This window comes from Cyprinodon variegatus, unplaced genomic scaffold (genome assembly GCF_000732505.1).
Source record: "Cyprinodon variegatus isolate N-32 unplaced genomic scaffold, C_variegatus-1.0 Scaffold606, whole genome shotgun sequence".
Taxonomy (NCBI): Eukaryota; Metazoa; Chordata; class Actinopteri; order Cyprinodontiformes; family Cyprinodontidae; genus Cyprinodon; species Cyprinodon variegatus.
In genome coordinates this window covers 539,475-540,315 of record NW_015151059.1, presented here as the reverse complement: position 1 = coordinate 540,315, position 841 = coordinate 539,475, and the positions used below count along the sequence as shown (strand labels likewise).

Sequence of the window (841 nt, the reverse complement as noted above, 5' to 3'; positions counted from 1 at the left end):
AGCTGGTTAAACGGTAAAATGAAGCAAACCTTCTGATCAGGACATGTAAAAGTTATAGTGAAGCAGCAGCAGGAAGTGAAAAGAGTCCTGCTCTGGTTAGCATGCTTACCTGGGAGTCCTTCACCTCGGTGTGCACAGCCACAGGAACGCTGCAGCCGCCCTCCTACCAATACAAGCCAAGCTGAATAAGAGTCCGGCTGTGAGCCACAGGAAGTGAGGCAGAGCAGGTTGGTTTTAGACGTACCAGCTGTTTGAGGAAAGCTCTCTCAGCGATGCAGCGCAGCACAGTATCCGGGTCATGGAGGACAGACACCATCTCCAGGATATCTACATCTCTGGCCCGGACCTCTACGGCTAAAGCTCCCTGAAGACAAACACACAGATGAGAATCGGAAACGCGAACAAGCACATGATCAATGGGCCGTCGTAGTTTGGGCTTCTACCTGTCCAACAGCATACATGCAGTCTTCAGGCTCCAGGATCTAGCAGAAGAGAAACAAAGTTTGTTAGATAGAAACAAGGAGAGAGAAAGCTTAGACGGAGGACTGGAGGGTACCAGGCTGATTCGGTCCTCCCATCCCATCCGCTTGAGGCCGGCAGCCGCCAGAATGATGGCAGCAAAGTCGTCCTTCTCGTCCAACTTCTTCAGACGAGTGTTCAAATTCCCGCGCTGGAAAACCGGTTAAGAAAACACCAGCTGCACTAAATACTGGAGGAAAACTCTGCAAACGTTCTGACAAAATATTAACCTTCCTTTGAAACCAGAGGCTGATGTTATTCAACGCTTAAGGCGTTCACTGTCTGATTTTTTTGCCCTTTTCGTGAGAATTTTTCCATCGGG

General features: G+C 49.5%; 1 protein-coding gene across 2 annotated transcripts in view; it reads right to left on the bottom strand.

The window, feature by feature from the left end:
• hmbs (hydroxymethylbilane synthase) overlaps positions 1 to 841 on the bottom strand; it is an 8,401-nt gene that overhangs the window by 4,019 nt on the left and 3,541 nt on the right. For both annotated transcript variants that reach the window (XM_015392778.1, XM_015392777.1), the window contains exons 4-7: positions 557 to 670; positions 444 to 482; positions 245 to 364; positions 110 to 163 (exon numbers count right to left, since the gene is read on the bottom strand). In XM_015392778.1, the coding sequence (XP_015248264.1) occupies positions 110 to 163; positions 245 to 364; positions 444 to 482; positions 557 to 670 (327 nt within the window). The remainder of the gene's footprint in view (positions 1 to 109; positions 164 to 244; positions 365 to 443; positions 483 to 556; positions 671 to 841) is intronic.